This window comes from Rhododendron vialii, chromosome 9a (assembly GCF_030253575.1).
Source record: "Rhododendron vialii isolate Sample 1 chromosome 9a, ASM3025357v1".
Classification (NCBI taxonomy): domain Eukaryota; kingdom Viridiplantae; phylum Streptophyta; class Magnoliopsida; order Ericales; family Ericaceae; genus Rhododendron; species Rhododendron vialii.
This window is the reverse complement of record NC_080565.1, coordinates 3,685,780-3,706,387: the sequence shown is the minus strand read 5'-3', so window position 1 is coordinate 3,706,387 and position 20,608 is coordinate 3,685,780. Positions and strand designations below refer to the sequence as shown.

At 38.7% G+C, this 20,608-nt stretch overlaps 1 protein-coding gene and 1 pseudogene across 1 annotated transcript; one reads left to right on the top strand and one right to left on the bottom strand.

Moving 5' to 3' along the window:
- The first annotated feature begins 2,174 nt into the window (after nucleotides 1-2,174).
- On the top strand, nucleotides 2,175-14,012 carry LOC131302009 (1-(5-phosphoribosyl)-5-[(5-phosphoribosylamino)methylideneamino] imidazole-4-carboxamide isomerase, chloroplastic-like; annotated as a pseudogene).
- A 2,254-nt stretch (nucleotides 14,013-16,266) lies between these two features.
- On the bottom strand, nucleotides 16,267-17,704 carry LOC131302008 (uncharacterized). The gene is made up of 4 exons (XM_058328558.1): nucleotides 17,472-17,704; nucleotides 16,877-16,963; nucleotides 16,767-16,795; nucleotides 16,267-16,684 (listed from the first exon to the last, which is right to left on the bottom strand). The coding sequence occupies exons 1-4, from the start codon at nucleotides 17,676-17,678 to the stop codon at nucleotides 16,516-16,518; spliced, it is 492 nt and encodes a 163-aa protein (XP_058184541.1). The 5' UTR covers nucleotides 17,679-17,704; the 3' UTR covers nucleotides 16,267-16,515.
- Nucleotides 17,705-20,608: the final 2,904 nt, after the last annotated feature.

Sequence of the window (20,608 nt, the reverse complement as noted above, 5' to 3'; positions counted from 1 at the left end):
TGAAAATAATTAGTGGTATTGTATTTTGTCAATTATAACTATCGTTTACTGAACATTTCGATTGAATTTTTTTTATACGACACGTTGTGGATATGAAAACGCCAATTTATGGTGTTGTCATAACAAATGTGGTTATATTACTGAATTGCGGTATGGTATTTTGCTAATAATAACTATCGTTAACTGAGCATTTCAATTGAATTTTTTTTATACGAAACGTTGTGGGTATGAAAACGTTAATTTATGGTGTTGTCATAACAAATTTGGTTATATTACTGAATTTGAGGTATGATATTTTATTGATTATAAACTATCGTTAATTGAACATTTTGATTGAATTTTTTTATACGAGACGTTGTGGGTATGAAAACGTCAATTTATGGTGTTGTCATAACAAATTTGGTTATATTACTGAATTTGTGGTATTTTAGACATGTGTTATTACGGAATATTTTAATTAATTTCCTTTGGTACTACACATTGTGGTAAGAAAACGTCAATTTATGGTATTGTCATAACAATTATGGTTTGTTATAAAATTTGTGGTATTTAAATATGTTTTCTTTTTATATGACACATTGTGTTAAGAAAATGACAATTTTAGGTGTTGTCATAATAATTGTGGTTATTGTATAAAATTTGTGGCATTTTACAAATATTTTTGGCTTGGGTATAACAATTGTTGATTCTGGTACGACATATTTTGATTTTGTTACGGAATATCATACGAGTCAAAAAAAAAATGGTACGATTCATTGTGATAAGATAATGCCAATTTATGGTGTTGTTATAACATTTGTGGGTAACATTATTTAATTTTTGATATTGTACGTATATATTTGGTTAGGGTACAAGTATTATGGATTTCAGTACGAATAATTATAGTTACATAATAACAATATTTTTTAATTATAGGTAACCTGCTAATGACCTGTTCAACAGGTAAATTTTAATGTACAAGTCGTAACTAGAATCATAAATATGCATTAGAAAACCAAAAATTGGCATAAGGAAAATCACAAATTGTCATAATTTAGGCATACGGTATACCCTGTGTACCATAGCTTCCTCCTTTCTTTAATGATGCATTTAGTTTTCTGTGTGTTTCAACCCATGCGGTGAGAAAACAACTAAAGGAGTTGTCTCACAAGATGTTGCATGTTTGAATTTTTTGAATGTTAAAAATTTTAAATGTTGTGGCTACTGAAAGTTTGTTCGGTCATTAATTTCAGGGCTGTAATAAGTCAAGATGCGCGTAAACTGCCTTGGACATCCGAATATATTTAAAAAAAAAAAAACACACTTAAAGGCCAGTCTAACTACAACTGAAGTACGAACATAATAAAAATGGATTCAGCCCAAAGAGAAAAATAAATTGGAAGGTAAAAGTAGTGACTGAGTTAAACACAGGAGTCAACTCAGAGAGGCGGATGGCGTGTTTCCGGTAAGCAACACGATTGATTAAAAAGCTCTTCGGGCTGAGATGGTATGGCGGTGGCGGGATGGAGTGCGGGCGGCATGGCGGTAGTGGCAGGCGGCAACGGCAACGGGAGTAGAGGAACGAGGAAGGTGATTACGAGGAGGATGGCGAAGGCGAAAGATTCAGGTTCCGTGAGATCCCATAATAACATTGGGTTTGACACAGTGTGATCAAGTCTATTTTCTTAAAATTAAATTTACTTTGATCACCTTCGATTATCAACTAATTGGAGTTCGATTGATACAAACTTCAACACGATTTATCTTCTCGACAAGCTCTACAACTTGAACAGTTTTGATCGTAAAAGTAAACCTGAATGAGCTCACAATTTACGGATTAAACTTGGCAGTCCGGAGCTTTAATTGGGCCGACGTCGTTTCGAAGGAAAAATGCGATTTTTCATTGAAACAGCTCCACTCCAGTGCGGCCAAGTCTATTCTCCAAGAAAAAAATTCACGCTGATTGTCTCCGATTATAAACCAATCGGCAATCAAATGATATGATCTTTTTTAGACTTTGTCTTCTAAAAAATATCTACATTTTGAACAGTTTTGATCATAAAACTGAACCGAAATGAGTTCACAATTGACCAATTAAACGCTGCAGCGTTGTTCAAAAGACTTCTCATGTGGAAGGTGCGAAGTCCCAATGAACCCGGGCGACGTCGTTTTCGGTTACGTCGCGACTCTTAAGCGCGAGTTTGTAATGGGAGCTAACCCTTTAGCACCAGTCGTCGTCGCCCTCATTTGCCCCCGGATTTATCAAACAGAGCTACTGCTCCGACGTCGATGGGCGGCCGCCGATTAGAACAGGTACACTTCATTTAACGTAACTCATCTTAGTTTTGGAGGTTCGTAATGAAAATGAAGCACTTTGCGTTGAAGTGATCTGAACGAGAGAATCGCTGGTTCCCTCAGTTACCTCACAAATGGTTGAGCTTCAGCCGCGTAGGGAGATATATGCTCCATAATCAAGATTCAGAATTAATGGCACCGCTAGTTTTGAACTGTTTATTGGTAAAAGGTTAAGAGAAATGTGAAAGTAGGGCGAAAAGAATCAGCCAAAGGTAAAATTATCTTAGCAAAATTTACTTTATGGAGTGATCTCATGAGAAAAGAGAATAAAGGGTTGTGGTTTCTAGCCCAATCAATTATTGGATCGAGTATTTTGGCGAGAAATGATGAGAAAAGGACAAAAACAAAATGTTTTGATTGGCTCTTCCCCTCTCTCACCCAATCTCACATCCTTTTCTCACCATCCAATCTAACCAAAATGGTGAGAAAGGGCTATCCTTTCTTATCTCACATTATTTTCTCACCATCCAAACGGGCTGTAAGTTCTATGTTTGTTGGAACATTTTTTAAAGATTTGTTATCTATTGATTTGATAATTAGTTTAGTAAACGTGAGCTAGGTATATTATTTTCCCGAGACATAGGATGTTAAAGTAAGAAAGGTTGAAATTTCTCTTGATCATGACCTTTTGATTGCACCAGCTGAATGTTGGCCATGCACAATCACTCGCTGAACTTTGGGTTTTTTATAAGGTTGCAGGCGATCAAGGCTTTAGGTAATGGCTGCAACTAATTTTAGAAGCATGAAACTTGTGACAAATCCCATGGTTTTAAAATGGAGATTTATTAATGGTTACCGCTCGACTCCCATGTGGAGGTGGTGTGCCATTCGATGGACCACAATGTGTTTAAACCAAGCTTGACACTCTAAATAAACCATTTCTATGACGAGACATGCTCATCAACTCTTAGAGTCTAGATACTTCAGTTCAGTTTTGCTTAGATTATGAACCTTATGTACTGTTGATTCGCTTCATGAAGTGAACCTAAATTGTGATGTAAGTGGCTGCGACTATTTTTAAAAGTATGAAACGTGCACAAAATAGATTTTGAGGGTTACCATTTAACTCCCACTTAGAGGTGGCATGATATTTGACGATGCACACTGTATTTAATCTAAACTTGACACTCTGAAAACCAGTTATATGACTCTACATTCTGCTCAACTCTACATACATCAGTTCAACATAGAAAATTTAGTTTATGTATCACTACATGGAGTGAACCTTTGTGCTTGTTGATAAGCAAGGGGTTTCCAATCATAATGATTCCTCTATCTCTGCTTCCTAATATGGTTTTTTCTTGTATCACTTCTGAAACTTTTTAGCTGGTAGTGATTTAAACTTTAAAGAACAACTTTCTGCATGATTCAATAAACCTTTGCTGCTTGGGTGGGTTTCCCATGTTTTCTTTAATGTTTTGTTGGATGCATTGCATGAAGTGCAATGCTAAGGAGGAACAAAAAACTTTTCTATCTTTGTCACCTTTCAAACTGTGATTTGGACTGTCCAATGTTAGTTGATCAATGGTCGGCTTTATGTTACAAGCTATGCCAGGGACTTACAGTTTTGATTCATTTTTTCGTTACTTTTGAATCTCAAGGCACTTAGAAGAGGGCTGGTTTAATTTTTGCTGATTAACAGATAGTTTATTTTCAGGGGAAAGCTAAGCAAATTGTGGGGTCTACGATTCAGGATTTCAAGGAGGGTAGTTCCACTCGAGTAACCAATTTTGAATCAGATAAGTCTGCCGCAGAGTATGTAAACATATACAGACATATACAAAGCAGATGGGCTTATAGGTGGTCATGTCATCATGATTGGAGCGAGCAAATCTGCATCCATGGAAGCTCTGCATGCTTATCCTGGTAGACAACTATTAATTTCTCCGTATTTATTGGTCTTCGCATTGCGTGGCCTTGTTATATATTCTCTCTAGAACTAGTTTGTTATCTAAACGATGGAGAGTTACAACCCTATGCATCTGGGTTATTTTCATAGTTTCCATTGAAAGAACATCTATCACAAAAGTTGGTTATGAGTACAGAGTGGAACATTGGAATGTTCGTAGGACTCTGCTGGTCCTATAAGCAATACGTGTTAGCACATAAGTACATAGTAACTGAGATTCTTAATTTAATGGGGATTCTTATGTACTTGTATTTCGGTTTTGTATATATCTTCGCCCTTGAAGAGAATTCTTTTAGTTTTCTTTACTGTGATCTTCACCTCCCTGCTGCTCTTCTTAATCATCAGACTGCATATGTAGTTTGATAATGCACCTTATTTGCAATTTATGTCGTGACTTGAGATATATACCAATAACATCTGATATTAGTTAATCCATCAGTAAGCTACGTTTAACCTTCTTGTAGTCTAAGAGGCAGGTGTGATATCAGTCCCAGGTTGTCTTTCCAATCACCCAAAGTTCTATGTTTAAACTCATAGACTTCCTGTGCTGAACTTGCTGCGAGGATCGATTACATCCAGGCAGTTTTCAATTTGGAGGTGGGATAAACCAGAAAATGCTTTGAGCTACATTGAAGAAGGAGCCAGCCACGTCATTATCCTATCAGTATGTTTTCAGTTTTTGCTTTTGTCAACATTTGTTAAAAGTAGCTTGGCAATACTTGCATAGGCATGTGCTTCGGTCTGTGACTCTTTTATGTTTTGTATTATCAGAATAATTACAAAGTTAACAGTCAGCCTTGCTCTGCTAGCTACCCTCAATCCACACTCACCCCCATATTCTTGGGTTTTTGGGAAATTTCGTATAAATCCAGCAATCTGATCCGTTACAACTTAGACTACTTCTAGATTCTCGATTAAGATGCTGCTTGTTCCTGCACGGTGTGCTAACCCAAAAAGTCTTCTGAATGCCATATAATTTTTTCACTAGGGAGTTGGTGAGGACCTCCAGGAAGTCCTGCAATTATCAAACCAACTATTATTTATGTTATTTTGTGATAACCAGTTATACTGACATGTGATCATATGGTAATAGACCATCTAGCTTAAACATATGTGTTGTGAGCTTTTTCTTTCTGTTTTTTTTCCCCCCTGCGTCGCGGGTTTGAGATAATAAAACATCGTCGATCCTTAAAAAGAGTACTTAACAATCTAGCAGCTTACTAGCATATTAACATTCTGTTATTTCGAGAGGGAAAAAAAAATTCATTGAGGTGGGTTGAAGTTGGCCCAAATCATGAGGATTATACTCTCCACCAGATTTTTTTTTTTCCTGTCAATCGGCGACAATTTTATTGATCATTGCAAAGTAGAAACATCCAAAGAGAGGGCGTATTTTGCTAAAACATTAGCCCATCCTATACAGTCAAGCGGAACAAAATTAAACAAACATGAATTGAAAGAACTTGCTAAATGAAAAGAACCCTTGATGATGACCTCCAGATTAGCTTTGATACTTGTTTTCCTTTGTAGCATCCAAAGTCATAGATTGTGCGTCTCCCTCGACAATGAGATTTCTCGCCGTAGTCCTTGAGACTGACAACAAAGTATATCGAAGTCGAAACCCAAGTGCTTCCACCATCTCTGTCGAAACACTTAACGCAACCGGTATGGCCTCCGCTTCTGGAATATTCCCCATTTCATCCCTAATGACAAATTGACAATGTCCACTCCTCCCTTTCCAGATCTTGCATCAAAAGCACCATCCACATTTACCTTGAACACTCTATGGCTGGGTGGCTCCCAACTCCTCCTTTGCTCATCATGCCGCACACTTTTCCGTCCTCTCTGTTTATTCAATTCTGCAACAAAGCTATATTAAAATCTGCAACAGATAGTTGCGAACAGCCGTAAAGCATACCATTTCTCCTCCCCTTTAAGATGAGCGCCAACTTCCTTCCATACTTCCCCTAATTGAGATGTTCTCATAAATTCAGGTTGAAAACTAAACGGGGATAATAACCATACTCTACTTGCTGTCTTGCTCGATCACAACTGAACAACACGTGGGAAAGAGTTTCCTGGTCCGTACCACATATTGAGCATACCATTTCCACCTGGATTTGTCGATGGGCTAGTGTTACATTCACTGAAACAATATTATGGAGACTCTGCCAGATAAATTTTTTTTTGTTTTCATTGGTGCCTCTATAGGCCAGATTCTCTTCCACTTGTTTGAGCATTACCCACCAATTGACCTTGATTCCCTTTAACCACATCTTTTGCAATAACATATGCAGATTTCACAGAAAATTTACCACTTATTGTACCTCTCCAGATCCTTCTATCGAGCACTGGTATACTCAGAATTTGCTCCACATCCCGGCCAGAGAAATTATCCCTCACTGCTGCATCATCCCATTCCATTCGGTCGTTCCTGATGAGATCACACACATTTTCAAACCTGCCATCATTAGGATTTGGGGTTAAGATCTATTCTTGGGTATAGAGGGTCATTTAGCCACGGTTCACCCCAAATCTTAGCCCGTTGCCCATCTGCAATCCACATTGCCAACCTCTTAATTCCCACCACTTCTTTACTTGCCAAACAAATCTTTGCCATGCCCACAAAGAAGCCGGCTTAGCTTGGGCTTCCAGAAAGGATGTATTGCGGAAGTACTTTGCCTTCTACAATCTGTACTCTTTAGAATAAAGAATTACCACCATTTAGAAACTGCCACCCTTGTTTGGCAAGCAAAGCAAGGTTGAAGGCTTCTAAATCTCTAAACCCCAAGCCTCATTTTCCTTTAACTTCTATCATTGTGCCCCAGCTTAGCCAATGAATTTTCCTTCGATCCTCGACACCACACCAGAAATTTTTTGCAATCGTCGAGTTTAGTTTTTTGCACATACCTCGCGGGATTTTAACACACGCCATAGCATAAGTTGGCCCTCGCAAACGGTACAGACTTGATGAGCACCTCCCTTCCTGCCGGATTAATGAAGCTTCCTTCCCATTGCTTTATCTTGTTTGTCACACAGTACTCTTCAATAAACTTAAGGCTGCTTTCTTTGACCTCCCAATAATATACGGCATCACCAGATACTTTCCTCCTTCCAGCACATCTTTTATTTCTTCACATTCCTCCCTTGTAGCCTTGCAAACAACCAACAAATCATCTGCAAAAAGAAGGTGTGATGCAGGAGCTGCAGGACTATTACGGCAAATTTTATTTCCCTTGAGTTTCTCTTGTCTCGCTTTCTTATTCAATAGGCTCGTGAAACCTTCAGCGCATAGATGGAACAAGTACGGGGAAAGAGGGTCTCCCTGCCTTACTGTTGGCCATTGATTGTGACCGAATATGAAACCGTCAGACACACAATTCGTAATCCACTGTATCCATATCAAGTCAAAGCCCATTTGCATCATCACTTTTTCCAAATTATTCCGTTCGACTCGATCATAAGCTTTAGCAATGTCCAACTTCAATGCCACATAACCCTCTGTCCCACTCCTTTTATTCTTTAAGAAATGCACTATCTCATGAGCTATCGAAATGTTATTCGAAATCTGCCTATCCTATGCAAAGGCGCTCTGATTAAGACTCATGATATATATTTGGGAGGATCTTCCTTAAATCAATTTGCCATTGCCTTGGCTATGATTTTATAAAGCACAGAGCATAGAGATATGGGTCTAAATTTGGATACCTGCAATGGTGTAGCAATAAGGCAGGGAGAACTTTATGGATTTGGCCGGTTTCCTATACTATGATTCTTTGATCAGAAAAACTTATTTACGGACCTTTCTGTGTATTCGCGTTTACGGAGCCAAATCGCGTGCGTCCAAAGTGTATTGGACGGTCCGGATTGTAAAAAAAAATTATTTGCACGAAGAGAACTCTTTGCGTGAATAGTTATTTTAAAATCCGGACCGTCCAATACCTGAAACGGACGGCTGTGATTGTGTAGCTCCGTGAACAACCCTTTTTACGGAGCCTCTGTGAAAAAGTTCATCTCTATTTTGATATGAACTTTGTAGCTTTTACTTGCTTTTAGCTTTACCTTCTAATGATGTGGATCAAAAAAAAAAAGAACTCCGCTGTTCAAGCTGTGCGCGAGGTCTCAATGAACTCCGCTGGATGCGGATAAAAAAAAAAAAGAACTCCGCTGGACGTCGTTTGCTGAACCCAATTCCCCTACTCTCTCTCTCTCTCTCTCTCTCTCTAAAAAGCTTCATGCCACTGCTCCGGCGACGATAGGTGGCCGCCGATGAGAAAAAAGGTACGCCTCTTTCTCTCTCTCTGGTCGTCTATTAGTTGTTTTCCATAGGTAATTTAGATGCCTATTGTTTTCGGGGTCAAGTAATTTTAAGGTTGAATTGAAACGAATAGCAGCGAAGCCGTGTAGATATGTGGTTCGATTCCGCATACCTCATTCCTCTGGGGGATAAAAAGAAGTGGTGGAGGAGGTTTGGTAATGAAAATGAAGCTCTTTGCGTTAATATAATTTGCACAAGAAGTGTTAATTACCTCAGAATGGTTGAGCTTCAGTTGCGTAGGAAATGTATGCTCCATATAAGCAAACAAAATTCAGAATTGGCAAATGCCATGCCAAAGCCAAAATTCGGCATCAAGAATTAAAAACCCTCTTCACCTTTGTTGTGCAAATTTGGCAATTTCAAACTTGCTCCATCACCTTCAAAGTGTTAGAACAGAGGGGAAGAAAGGTGGTTACACCAAAATGGCATTACAGTGGTGGAGCAACCTTGACAATTTTTTTTGACACCATGACACTGTAGCTAGCCAGAAAAATGGTTTCCGCAATGCTATTTTTGCACCAACGGGTAGACTTTCTCTAAGTCAGGTATCCAAACTAAATTTAGGGAAGATAAATGGCTGGGTGAAAAGCCAATCAAGTTAGATTTCCCGGAACTTTAATGTTTATGTGGGAGAGTGGGTGAATTTTATGTCACAATAAGCAAATCAAGAACTGAAATTCAGAAGAGCTCTATTTGCATGGGAAGAAGAACAATTGGAAGTGCGAAGGGAGAAACTATGGGTCTCTCTACATTATGTCTCTATAAGTATTTTCCTCCTCCAATAAATGTGCTTCTCGAACACTAGGGTACATTTCGTCACCTTTTCTTATAATATGTCATGACTTGGGCCATGTGAAAGTTGTTGCAGCTTTAGTATTGTAGTAACTAGATTTTCTTACTTAGAACAAATTTGACAAATGACAATCAAGACAGTTATATTAAATTGCTGATTGCCGGTAATTTGACTTAAGGTGGGGAAGGTTAGGGGGCTCCAATGAGAGAGCGAGGAGTTCGATGATGGGAAAGTGAGAAGAACATGAATATTGGAGTACATGTGTAGGTTGTCCAAATTTACACTGATGAGTACTTGGTTTAATGATCTGGGTGTCCAACCTGTGAAATGTCTTTTCAGCTGTCAAGCTACTCTTTCTATGTTATCCATTTACATGGTAGTCTCCTATTAGACGTCATAAGCTGAAATAGACGACTCACTCTGAGGATAAAATCTAGGTCACAGAATCCTCCAGTATGACCTTCCGTGCCCACTCTCAATCCTTGCTCTATGCACTATGCTCCGCTCTTAGTCCTCGCTCTCACAAATCTTAGTAGATTGGGATGTTTTCAAATGGCTCTTTCATGCTCTAGCTCCCGCTTTCATCATTTTCACGCACGCTTAGAGCTCCCACTTTCATCATTTTCTCGCACGCATTTGGTAATTTAGGACAGAAGATGAAATCATTAGTGTAAGAGCCAGATAAAGAAATTTGAAGTGATTCGAAAATAGACCCGAAAACTGAAAAATATTGGCCCTGGTGTACATTCCGGGTCAAGAGTGGGTTGCCCAAGTCCGAGCCTTCATATAAAGCCCTAACTAATGCTTTGTACTTTGTAGTCTTGGTCTACCAAATTGCGATCACAACAAGCAGTTTGGGAATTGTTGACCTAGAATGAGAGTTCACAGCCTCAGAGCCACCACAACCTCATCAGGCCTCAGTTCGTTTTCTGCAATCTACAATGGCAATAACAACAACAATCATCAAAAGTATCTGGGGACTGTACCTTCATCTATCTCCAGTATGCCTGCTTCCATTTCGTTTGCTTCATTACTGCATTTAGATATGTATGTATATATTTTACCTAAACTAGACACTCTAAAAATCAGTTATAGGACGCTACATTTTGCTCAACTCTGGATACATCAGTTCAGCTTAGAAAATTAATTTATGTATCACTACATTGAGTGAACCTTTGTGTTTGTTAATAACCCAGGGGTTTCCAATCTCTCTCCCTCCTGATGCGGTTATTTGTTGTATCACTTCTGAAACTTTTTTTAGCTGGTATTGGTTTAAACTTTATTGAACAACTTTCTGCATGATTCAATAAACCTTTGTTGCTTGGGTGGAGTTCCCATGTTTTCTTCAATGTTTTGTTGGACGCATTGCATGGAGTGTAATGCTAAGGAGGAACAAAAACTTTTTCTATCTTTGTCACCTTTCAAACTGTGTTACAATCTATGCTAGGGACCTACAGTTTTGATTCATGGGTTTGATTTTTTCATTTTATTTTCGAATTGCAAGGCAACTTAGAAGATGGTTTGTTTGTATTTTTCGTGATTAGCAGAGAATTCTTTTTCAGGGGAAAGTTAAGCAAATTGTGGGGTCTACCATTCAGGACTTGAAGAAGGAGGGTAATTCCATTCCAGTAACCAATTTTGAATCAGATAAGTCAGCAGCAGAGTACGCAAACATATACAAAGAAGATGGGCTTACAGGTGGTCATGTCATCATGATTGGAGCTGATCTTTTGAGCAAATCTGCTGCCATGCATGGAAGCACTGCATGCTTATCCTGGTAGACCACTATTACTTTCTTTGTATGTATTGTTCTTCGCATTGCATGGTCTTGTTATATATTTTCTCTAAGTTATGCATGGCATTTGGAACAAAATAAAGCTACACACAAGAAGTTGTCTTACTCATTGAGTAAAACGAACTATTTTGTTGTGAGTTCATATTGAAATGGTGGAGAATTACAACCCTATGCATCTTGCTTATTTTCATAGTTTCCATTGAAAGAACATCTATCAAAAAGTTGTTATAAGAAGTACAGAGTGGAACATTGGAATGTTCCTAGAACACCTCTGCTTGTCCTGTAAGAAATACTTGTTTGCACATAGGTACATAGTAACCAAGATTCTTAACTTATTGGGGATTCCCAATTATGCACTTGTATTTGGTTTGGTATGTATCTTCACCCTTGAAGTGAATTTTTTTAGTTTTGTTTACCATGAGCTCTTCTTAATCGTCAGGCTGCATGTGTAGTTTCATAATGCACCTTATTTGCAATTATCCTCCTCCCCCTTCGTATGGAGGAGGATAATTTCACCGTTAGAGATGTGTGGGGAGTTGATGATTGGGACTTGTCTAAACTCTCAATTATCCTTCCCATTTCAATATCCTCCATTATCAGTTCTTTCAAGCTCCAATTGATGGATAGTCAACCTGATGCGATTGTGTGGAACTCTAACTACTCCAGCATCTTCTCTTCTAGTAGTGCTTGGGGTTTGGTTGAAAATTTTAACCCCACCCCACCCTTTGAGGATTGGACATGGGTTTGGAAAGCCAAGACAAATCCCAGAGTTCGCCTTTTTCTTTGGCTTGCTAGCCAGAATTGCATTAAAACCAAAGATTTTCTTTTTATGTGACATATTATCCAAAATGATCTTTGTGAGGTGTGCAACCTGACTAGTGAAACCATGGGACATGTTCTTAGGGATTGCTATGTGGCTCATCGTATTTGGGAGAGTGTCGGCATTCCTTCCTCAGTTGTGAACTCCTTCTCTAGTTCACCCCATATTTGGTTGAAATTCAATTGTGTGTCTAAGACCTCTCACCGCTCGGGTATTCCTTGGAACATCATTTTTCCTTTTGTTTGTTGGAACATTTGGAACCTTAGGAACAAAACTCTCTTCCAACCTACTGGAACCCCTATCCGTGATGCCATCCTTGCTACTGTCCAATCCAGTCTATCCCAAGCTACCGAATGGAATTTTATTGCTATCCCTGATTTGGTTCCACGTTCAAAGGATACGGTTTTAATCAAATGGTGTCCTCCTCCTACCAGTTGTTTTAAGTTAAATACTGATGGCTCATGCAAGAAAGATGGAAACGTAGCATCTGGTGGTGGGTTGATCAGGGACATGCATGGAAACTGGATCATAGGTTTTCGCAGAACAATGAGACCAATGCAGAGTTTGGAGGCTGAGTTATGGGCCCTCCGTGACGGATTACAACTAGCATTGGACAAGAAAATTACTCCAATTTATGTTGAAATGGATGCTCTTGCTGCTGTTCAATTGATCATGGGAGTTGATCAACCCCGACATTTTCTAAGTAATATTGTTCATGATTGCAGATTTTTGATGAGGAAGCTAGGAGTGGAGAAGATTGATCACATATATCGAGAAGGAAACAAATGTGCTGATACTTTAGCCAACATGGCTTGTAATCCTATTTTAGATTTTCGTATTTTAGATATTGCTCCAACTTGTATTAATTCGCAACTACGCGATGATGCTTGTGGGGTTTCATACCCAAGACTCTTGTATGTTTCTTAATTTTATCTAATGCACCTAGTTTACCAAAAAAAAAAAGAAGGCCTGTATAGATGTGTGCTTGTACATTTATGTTGAGACATATACCAATAACATCTAGTATTAGTTAATCCATTTGGTAAGCTACGGTTAACCTTCTTGTAGTCTACGAGGCAGGTGTTTTATCAGTCCCACGTGTTCTTTCCAGTCACCCAAAGTTCTATGTTAAAACTTATAGACTTCCTCTGCTGAACTTGCTGCGAGGACTGATAACATCCAGGCGGTTTACATGTTGGAGGTGGGATCAATCCAGACAATGCTTTGAGTTACATTGAAGAAGGAGCCAGCCATGACGCCATGTCATTATCACATCAGTATGTTTTCAGTTTTTGCCTTTTGTCAAGTTCGTCAAAAGTAGCTAAGCCATATTTACATAGGCATGTGCTTGGGTCTGTGACTCTGTTCTGTGACGGATAATCAGAATAATCACGAGTTGGTTGTCATCCTTGTTCCCCTATCTATCCTCGATCCAAGCTCACACTCTCCCCTCTATTTTTGGATATTTGTGAAATTTCGTATAAGTCCAACAATCTGATTCGTTATAACTCAGACTACTTCTATATTCTCAATTAAGATGCTGCTTGTTCCTGCACGCTAATCCAAAAAGTCTTTTGACATTGGATGCCATGTAATTTTTTCACTAGGGAGTTGGTGAGGACCTTTAGTAAGGCCTGCAATTATCAAACCAACTACTATTTCTGTTATTTTGTGATAACCAGTTATACTGACACTGAGTGTCTTCTAGATATGTGTGATCCTATAGTAATAAACCATCTAGCTCAACTATCTGTGTTGAGAGCATTTTTCTTTCTGATTGCAGTATGTATTCAATAATGGCCAAATGGAACTTCAGAGGCTTAAAGAACTTACCCGTGTGGTTGGAAAATGGAGGCTTGTGTTGGATCTAAGCTGCAGAAAGAAGGTAGGGAAGTTTTTGATGTTAGATACTATGTAATGTCAAGATTTAGGAAGAGGCGCCGACTCTATTTCATTCCTTTACAGTGGTTTCTATTATGTATGGGCATCTCCAAACCTTAGTGAAATTCAACGTTAACGAAAAATTGGTTAAAAGAGCTCCAATCCTTTCATCGAACTTGTATCAAATCAAGCGAGAACCAAACCCCTCAGCGAATCAAGGATGAACAGGATCCTTCTGTAAATGCTCTAATTTGAAATATATCTGATGAAAGTCCGTAGCATATCCTCCAAAACTTGAATAACCCTCTCGGATTGACCATCGGTTTGTGGATGAAATGTTGTGCTGAATTTCAATTCCGTGCCCATTGTCTTTTGCAAACTCCTCCAGAAATTGTAAGTAAATCTCGAATTTCGATCCGACACGATAGATACTGGCGTGCCATGGAGCCAAGAAATGCGTAGTTTTCGTCAAACGGTCCACGATGACCCATATCGCATCGTTACCTTTTTGTGTACGTGGCAACCCTACAACAAAGTCCATCGTGATATGCTCCATTTCCATTCCGGTATAGGCAACGATTGAAGTAACCCCGCTGGATTCTTATGCTTAGCTTTAACTCGTTGATACGTCAGACATTGCGAAACAAATTTAGCTACTTCCCTTTACATACTAGACCACCAATACACCTCCCGAAGATCTCGATACATTTTGCTGCTTCCAGGATGCATTGCAAATCTAGATTTGTGAACCTCCTCCAAGATCTGTTTCCGGATTTCTGGCACATTAGGACCACAAATCCTGTTTCTAAATCTCAATACTCCATCTCTAAAAGAGAAAACCTCCTTAGGTTTATTTTCTGCCTAGGGGCCAGTTCACAAATACTCCAAGGCTTTTGGTGGTGAAGTTTCTTAGTGAGTTCCATGTTATCAAACAATAGAGTACCTTTTAGGGCTATAGGCAGGGTAGCAATTTTACATACTGAGGATGTATGTTAAGGAGTAGACTCATGCAGGAAATTATTTGGAGCTGCTAGTTCCCATTGGAGTTTGTTTTGAAAATGTTTACTGATGATGAACAAACGATTGGTTGCTTAACTGGGTACATTGTAATCTTGGGTCTTTACTAGAGGTGGCAAACGGATGAATTTGGACGGGTTGAAACGGGTTATGGGTTGAATATGAGCAGGTCAAATACGGATCAATAGTAGGCATGTTGAAATGGGTCGGGTCAAACACGGGTCGAGCCATGCCCAAACCCGACCCGACCTTCTCATTTTTCACCCCACCACCATCATTTCCGCCACCATTAATTCACCACAGTATTGACGGCAAGGATTCAGAGAGATTTGTTTGTAATCTACAACTTGTATGTAAAAAGCCGTTGAGGTTTTTTCCCTTCAATTTCTTTGTTTTAAAAGCAGGCTATAGAGCAATTTTGCATCAGGATAAAAAAATTGACTAAAGACAAAAAAATTGCAAAAAATGCAGGTTTTTAAATTTTAAACGTCAGGTTTGTGAGCCGGAGTTTTATTTAGGGACAGAAGGACTACTACATGTAGGTTTGGGTAAGACGTTGAATTCAGGTCAGGCTAAGACGTTCCACAACGGGATTTTTGGGTTTTTTTGTTGTTGTCCTTATTGAAAAAAAATTGGACTGTATTTGTTTATTTTGCGACAAACTTTTTACCCCTATTGATTCGTCTCGACTCTCGACGAGAGAATCGAAAAAGAATTTTTTTTTTTTTTTTGCTTTTCCCCTAATATTTTGTCATATTGAAGATAAATTCCAAAAAATCGGCTTTTGGAGCTTTATCTTGGATATTTTGAAAAATATTTGGGTAAAAGTCATACGTAATTTTTTACTTTTCCAATTTGAGACGTACATAAACTCAAACTCTGCAATGCGGCTATAAGGTTATGTGATTAACAATACCATTCAAAGTTACACATACTTGAACAAAAACTCAAACACTGCAACGTGGCTATAAGGTTATGTGATTAACAATACCATTCAAAGTTATACATGCTTCATACACAGAAAAAAACCGCTTTTTACACCCTAAACCCCAAAACCCAAACCCTAATCCCCTAAATCCTAAGCTGTTCAGCTGGAAAAAGAACACAACTTGTTGGCGGTTTCTAGTCCAAACTGCACGCTTTCACCACTTCGTCCCCATGTGTTTTGAGTCAATTTTATCTACCAAAAATCTAACTTCTAATGCATCAATAATATAATGCACAACTCCTGCTTCCTTTCTAAACATAAACTTTTAATGCATCAAACATACTTGAACATAAACTCAAATTCTGCAAACTTAGGAACGTAATGTCCCTTCTCCTGTGCGTGCTCATATCTAACAGCTGTGGAGACAGTAAAATCAACACATTATACGAACTTGAATCAACATCATGCATACGCCACGAAGAATTGCCTGCATACTATTTCACGCTCTTCCCACGTTAGAAATAGCGCCAAAGCTCAAAACTCGATCAATCTTAGGATAGAGACAAGCATTGTAATCAAACAGCAGTGCCAACACAAGTGTGCGAGCCAAATAAAACCGAGGAGCATGCACGACATATTAGTACGTCAAGATCCAAAACATAATAATTACAATCTTAAGCCACCTCTTTTCTTCTGCGAAACCAAAGCAAAGCTAGCCTACTAGCGTTTATCCTTCAACTCATCCTCATCACGCCCCTTTGTTGCATAAGAGAATACGGCCATAGGCACCACTGATGGTGAGAAATCAAAAGGTGGATCGATGCATGACCGTAAATCTGTGCCTCCCATTCTGCTCATAAAAACTGCTGCGGGATCATGTTCTTTCTTCCTGCATTTATTTCCGTAATCTATAAATGCTACTCATCAAGCACGAGAAGTAGCTCATACAAGAAACTAAGCAACATACTTACATCCTCTGGCAACGGGCGAACTCTGACTCCTACAAGAGATAAATAAGAAATTGTTCACAACATAGATGTGGGAGCTATTTTACATGACTGAACATGCATAGAATACATACCATGAATAGGCGCGGCGGACGGAAATTGTCAACAACAGGTGATGGGGTGACAACGGGAGCAAGAAACATTATACTCTTGGAAAAAATCTAAGAATAATTATAGACAAGTTAAACAGATGACAATCACCATATTTAGCATGCACAAAAGAACAAGGGACAAAAAAAAAAAAAAAAAAAAAGCAGCAGCAAATAGGAAGAATAAAGAAGAAAACCACTGAAATCAGAGATAAACTCCAGTAGGGCAAATGTTAATTGAAGTTTGAATCAGATTAATAGCAGATCAGAGAAGCTGGTAAATTTCCCTTGATAGTTTCTTATTCACTATCAGTTTTGTGTTGTCTTGTTTATGAAGTTTTATATCCTATCAACAACCGAACCAACCAAACTTTGTAGCTATCAAAGAACAATATGCGCACCAACAACAATCAGAGATATGATGCTCAATAGACAATACATAAATGAAAAAAATTATAAAAAAGACTAAAAAAAAAAAGATCTCACACCAGCAATAATTCAGAGAAAAACAAGAGACTCAAAAAAAAAAAAAAAATACTAATATTCAAGATAAGAACTTAGAAAGGAAGAGAAGAGATGCCTCAGGAGCCTTCAGCATGACATCTTCTTTCTTTTCTTCAGCTTCATCGCGAGTCTCATCAGGGAATCCAGCGAGGCATTCCTTTTCGCTTTTTCCAGATTCGTCCAGCTTTACAAATTGATCGAGAGAGAGAGAGGCCATGCGTTTGGTTGTGTTTGCAACCCTAATATCTCCGGTGGTGGTGCGGCAATCGCTAACAGTATGCATTCTGGCCTGAGAGAGAGACAGAGAGAGAAGAGGCTTGAGATCTTATAGTGTCAATGTCGGTAAAAGATACGCGAGAGAGGCTTTAAACGTTGGTCTGGCGGGTCAAGTTGGCAGGACCAAGAAACTCTCAAGTCAACTTTGGGCTTTTGGGCTTTTTCAAAAATTTATTTTGGTAAATATTTAACTTTTTTAATTTTATTTTTTTCGTTGATACGAGCCAATAATCTAATTAATTTTATCACAAAATTAATAAATGTAATTTTTTTGAATAAAGACAAAGCAAAAGGGCAAGTTGGTTTTTTTTAAAGAGGAATTGAGCTCAGGTCTCCTTTGTATCTCTACGCCCACATTCTTCTCTTCCCCATTTTTCCTTATGTTTCCCCCATTTCATTGTAGGTAAAACACCCCCCCACCCAATCCCCAAAAGGGATTTAAGAAAACACTCAAAAGCTCCATTTTATTCAAGTGCAGCCAACATCTTAGAAGATGATTAGGATTGGCTCAGTGGTCAAAGCCTGCAATTTAGGAGTTTGCTTTCTCCTAATATCCTATGTTTGAAACCTCTCAGTGTTATCTATTTCTTTAGAGCCCGTCCATATAAAATTTTGCTCGGGTTTTAATTGAACTTTCCGCAAGTGGACGATGAAATTTGGTTATTAGGATTATTTGAGGTGCACGTAAACCAACCAGAACACCTGAGTTATTAAAAAAAAAAAATTCAATCTACGAGTAATGATTTATTCCCGTCATTTCAAAATCAATCACATTAATAAACACATGACTTAATTAAAAGAAAACTAATATTCACACTCCCATTTTTGTTATCCTTACTATCTTTTTTGTCTTTTATAAAATAAAAAAAAATGCATACAATTTTAACACTAAAAAACAAAAAAAGAGTGTAGATAACAAAAGAAGAGTGTGAATATCAATTCCCTAGTTAAAATTAGGATTTTCCACATAATTTAAATGACTAAAGAAAAGGGAAATAACTTTCGGGTCTCTAGAGAGACATCCTCGGTATCTCCTCTACACCCACATTCTTCGACCTTTCTTCCCCATTTTCCCTTCAATTTTCATTTCATTGTAGGTGGAGTGACATCTGGAAGTTCAATCTCTCTCTCTCTCTCTCTCTCTCTCTCTCTCTCTCTCTCTCTCTCTACAAGCTTCACACTCAAGCTCACAATCTTCATCAAAAGGTATAATTTTTCCTACTCAATCTCAAAACTCAAGCGCTAATGGACTCTATCTCAATTGGCATATCTTAGTCATTCTTATGTGGGAGGCTAGGATTCAAGCCTCATCGTAAACGTTTGGAATTTAGAGTTATTGATAATCTCTGAAATCTACTAACGTGCTAGTTCTCTGCCAATATTGTATATATTATTGGCAAAAACAAAATCTCAAAACTCAAGCTCCGATATATTCCAGTGCAAGCTCAATCTCTCGCCATCATGGAAAAAGATCAACTTACGAGTAGTAATTTATTCCCATCAGACCAAAATCAATCTCTTCATCATAATGAGTTTTCCGATCGATGATCAACTTTGTTGGTGCCATTGTGTACGGGTCTCACCACTCACTTATGTAAGTGTGGGTGCGTGTTTGGGTGTGGTACTAGAATTATTGTTCCGGTGATTTTTTTAAAAAATTGGATTTTTGTGCTTCTATCATTCGTAAGAACCATTCTCGAACAACTAAAAAAACAGGCAATCATTTTACAATCACAAATATTTACACAAACCCACTCACAGTGTAGATGTGAGTGTGTGTGTAAGTTTTTGTGATTGAATAATAATTGAAGAACAAATCATCGTGTGGAGTAAGGCCAAGCCAGACCAAGGGTTGCCCCAGTGGTTCTGACGGATTTTCAGGCTTTGGGAATACTCCTCAAGGTCTGGGGTTCGATTCCCCATAGGGTAAGTACCCGGAAGTAAGTGGGGGACCGGAACTAGTGTGGCTATGCTAGCTCTCCCAGAGGTTTGGATTGCACAGTCAGATCGATTTAGTGGCCTGGCTATATGGCTGTTTCTCCGTTTAAAAAAGAAGAAGAAGAAGATGTCAAAAGTGGAGATGCATCTCCCAGTACCTTCTGGGCAACCGATTAATACTCCCCGGAAATATTTTCCATCAAAATATGGAATCCGCCACACTGAAAATATCAACTTCCGAATCCGATATTACCAACTGTTCAACATACACATAATTGGTAAATACAAAAGCCCAATCTCCCCTCTTATCTAAACTCTTCCCATTAATTTGTACTGTTTCAGCAAAAGAAAGTTCCCAGAACGTAGGAAAAAACTCCTTAAACACCATAACGTAACGGCGAATGCATTTCCTCGTTACCATTTGCCCATTTTACCTATATACTTGATACTTGAACCCTGTGTACGATTTATGTACACAAATTGAAAACGTACACCAAGCTCCTTAAACTGTTCGACAGTGAGTCCGATATATTGACATGTCACATGTCTCGGTGTCATCTTCTTGATTGAGTGAATTAATTAAAACTTGTTAATATGCCTCAACATCTTCTTAAGTAATTGGTGGGTATAAAGTATAAACTATATATAGAGATCCACCACCGCGGCCAAGTGCAGCGGCAGTAGATTCCACGTGCGCAAGAAGGTACTCATAAATCTTCTTCCTTGTCCTATCAACCGTCTCCGGCTCAAAACTTGGACATTCTCCATCCGTCTGCTGCTAAGTCTGGGAATGGCGCCAGGCCAAGGCGCCGCTATGCCCCGCAGCTCTGCTGGCTTCTGATTAACCGTCGACCCTCCACTGGTCTTTGTGGAGTTCCCGGAGTCAGTGCCTTCAAGCTCACTTACGGGCGGGGTTTGATGGCTGGGGCTTTTCACTTTATGTGGAGTTGTCAATGACTAATATGGGTTCACTTAAGAAAGCGTTTTTCAGAATTTTAG